Genomic DNA, 3,438 nt, shown 5'->3' with positions numbered 1-3,438 from the left:
TGCAGTATTAAAGGAGTGTTCTCATATAAGCATGCGCGGACATATATATACAGGGTGTCCCAGAACTGGGGTAGGAGTCGAAGAGGGATGATTAGTGAGGTCATTCTGAACAACTTTTTCCTTTGCCAAAATATTGGTAAAGGCTTCATTTTCGAGTTATTAACGAAAAACACTGGCCAATCAGAGCGCGTCGTTAGTGCGGGCCGAATCACGAGAGTGTTGGGTATGCTCTGCGTTCAAACCGTGGTCGTGATCAAGTGCATCGGCACCACGTCGGTGTAATAGGATTCGTTGTTCATGAGCAATCAATAATTTTGAGCGGTGTTTTAGCACAATGTTAGCACAACTTAGCACAATTGGAAAAATTGAAATACATGGAAAGTGGGGGGCTGGCCTAAAAAATAGTTTTTTTTTCATTTTTCCATCGTATTTTTCATATTACGATTTTAATATTCGAGCACAATGTAGCACAAACCTAGCACAAGTCAGCACAATTGTCAAATTTTAATTATTTTAAAAGTGGGGGGCTAACTTCTAGTAGGTACATATATATTACAATCATATCATATCATATCATATCATATCATATCATACTCATACTATTATACAGAGACAGCGTTTGTTTGTATTTACAGAAAAATTTCAAAAACTACTTATCCGATTGATACCAAAGGGTCTAGCCCAGGCATGGGCACGAAACCGGCTCAAAGAGCGCGTCTGACAGCGACACTGTTTTGGGAGCGCGTTTACTCTACTGATTCGCTCTTTCGAGGTGGTGGGGCAGCATTGTAGGAGAAATCGAGCTGCGGCGGTCGAGGTGACGGAGATATGAATGTGTGGTACGAATACGCGGCATGATTACACGACAGAATATTCGAAACGTAAAGCAATGGGCATTTAAATAATGTAATGTTTAATTATATCAAGTTTAATTATAATTATTTTTATATTTAAATGTAGAATAATATTTCACGAACTGTTACTTTCTTTAAGAGACGGAGAAAGGCTAGTTATAATGTCCCGGTTTATAACGCTTACAATTGCTTTCACGACCATCGGATTTGTACTAGGAAAATGTGTCGATGAATATTTTCCGGTTGAAGACGGCTGTAAAACAGCGTTCGCGGCGCAGGAGTCATAAACCGTGCTAACCGTTATAAACCAATGTAGCGCCTACCAAATTTACAACAGGACACTTCGGAAGGCATACCGTTGGAAATATAAATCAATGTATAAAAGTACCTCATGTTCGCATCCTCGTTCTTGTCCTTCACCTTTGCAGTTTTTTCGGAAGAAACGTGTAACAACCCCGTCACCATGTCTATTAACTCTACCGTGCTAACCGTTATAAACCAATGTAGCGCCTACCAAATTTACAAAAGGACACTTCGGAAGGCATACCGTTGGAAATATAAATCAATGTATAAAAGTACCTCATCCTCGTTCTTGTCCTTCACCTTTGCAGTTTTTTCGGAAGAAACGTGTAACAACCCCACCACCGTGTCTTTTAACTCCACCTTCATTTCCCCAAATTCTTGCATTTGTATCCTCCTCCACAAAAATTTTCTCCAATCACAAATTCATCCCCGGAAAACAGCATTCTACGAACGAGTCTAACGAACCTCGGAAAACGCACCGATTGCACATTTTCCAAACAGCGATCAGTGAGTTCAGTTAGCAAGCGAAGTAAAGTGCAGTGAGATAAAGTGTTTTGGCGTTTTTGATTTGTGTTACTAAGGAGTAATTCCACCGTAAGTACATATTTACTGATATCTCTAGTAAGGTTCCTCAGTTCGTAATGTTCCACATTTTGCATAGCAACTTATTGATTTGATTATGTTACTATGTAGTGATTATAAAAGGTATGGCCGGCCCGTCCGTACTGAAGCGGTCCACTTCTGGGGGGCAGTTCAACCCTCAGTGGGAACAGGAGTTCTTGTTTATGGAACATAATAATACGGCACTTTGTCTAATCTGCCACAAACAGCTGAATTCAAATAAAAGATTTAATATTCAGCGCCACTTCAACAACAATCATGAGGAGGAGATTCGTCCTCTGAGTGCGGAAGAGAGGGCGGCAGAAGTGTCCTCCACATTGGAGGAGCAGGCTGAAAAAGTAAGATCTTTTAGAAAGTAAACTGTCAACAATGTATTTATAGTTCACATCAAACAATATATTAAAGTGTGTGTCTTTTTAGAATGCCTGCAATAACCAAGTTGCTGTGCGCGCTAGTTTTATGATTGCACTGGAAATAGCAAAATCGACGTGCAGCTTCCAGGATGGGGAAATGATACGGCGCTGCGTTTTGGCGGTGGTTGAGCAGGTTTGCCCCGAGAAAACGGAGTTATGTAAAAGCATTTCACTGTCGCGGCGAACATTAACGCGACGAGTGGAAATGATGGCAGAGGACAGCTGCAAACAGCTGAGGCATCGTTGCAGAAACTTCAACGAGCTCCCACATACTTAAAACGAGAAATACCGTGAAAACACGGACGTTAAAAGTTAGGACCAGAAAACTTAATTAAAAAATTTAAATTGTTAATATATTATTTAAATAAATGACTGTTAACTAACACACAGTTTAGGGAAAGAAGAGCTCATACTTTTCTGAGAGCTGTTTCTGGTACGAGAAACGTGGCGGGTCGGCGCTACGTATTCCCCTGTAGGTCGGTTAGGTTGAGCGCCTCTAACGTTCAGGCCGGCTTTGCCTTATGAAAGGGCGTTGCATTGGTTTTATTTTTTTTTAACTATGATGTACCAATCCGACACTTTTTAAATTTTTACAGATAATAGTTAAATAGTAAAGGATTATTCTTAATTTTTTCGGTGGGTGTCATCCAACGGATTGTTTATAAAAATCATTTTCAAAAATTTATTTATTAATTTTCAACCCTTAATCATCGAATAAAAATTTTGAAAAAAAATATGATATACAGCTAATGAATACCTACTATGTATTTGCACTTTAATGTGATCAAATATCTTAAATAGTTTCCGAGAAAAAAAATGATAAAGGTTTTGCGTTTTACCCTCATACCTCCCTTATCAGAGGGGGTAGGGGGTTGAAATTGCACACAATTGTTGTTTAGGCAAAAAGCATTATGTGGTATAAATATCAACCGAAAGTGTTGCTGGGGCCGATTCACTATGCTTATACGGCTAGACCCTTTTAACAGTAGCTTCCTCGCCTTCTCTGGAGTGACATAGGCTATATTATTTTAATAAACTGTGGAAACTATTACATTGAATTCTGCCTATCCGTGTGCGATCGTGACAACGTACGCGTTATGTAGTATGGGGTCGCCGCTTTTCTACTGTTCCTGCAGGCAGCAACACCTACTTTTTCTGAAATACTAGAGATTGATCACCAAAAAATAATACAACAATTATTACTTCAAATTCTCGAATTTTCTATTTATGAGAGCGGGCGAAGCCGC

At 39.5% G+C, this 3,438-nt stretch overlaps 1 protein-coding gene across 1 annotated transcript; it reads left to right on the top strand.

The window, feature by feature from the left end:
- Positions 1-661: 661 nt before the first annotated feature.
- LOC123988201 (EPM2A-interacting protein 1-like) lies at positions 662-2,468 on the top strand. The gene is made up of 2 exons (XM_046287392.1): positions 662-2,116; positions 2,199-2,468. Exons 1-2 carry the CDS (start codon positions 1,865-1,867, stop codon positions 2,466-2,468), a joined length of 522 nt encoding a protein of 173 aa, XP_046143348.1. The 5' UTR covers positions 662-1,864.
- Positions 2,469-3,438: the final 970 nt, after the last annotated feature.

The sequence above is a fragment of the Osmia bicornis genome, chromosome 1, assembly GCF_907164935.1.
Source record: "Osmia bicornis bicornis chromosome 1, iOsmBic2.1, whole genome shotgun sequence".
NCBI lineage: Eukaryota > Metazoa > Arthropoda > Insecta > Hymenoptera > Megachilidae > Osmia > Osmia bicornis.
Note: the sequence above shows the minus strand (reverse complement) of the source record. Positions and strands in the feature narration are given on the sequence as shown.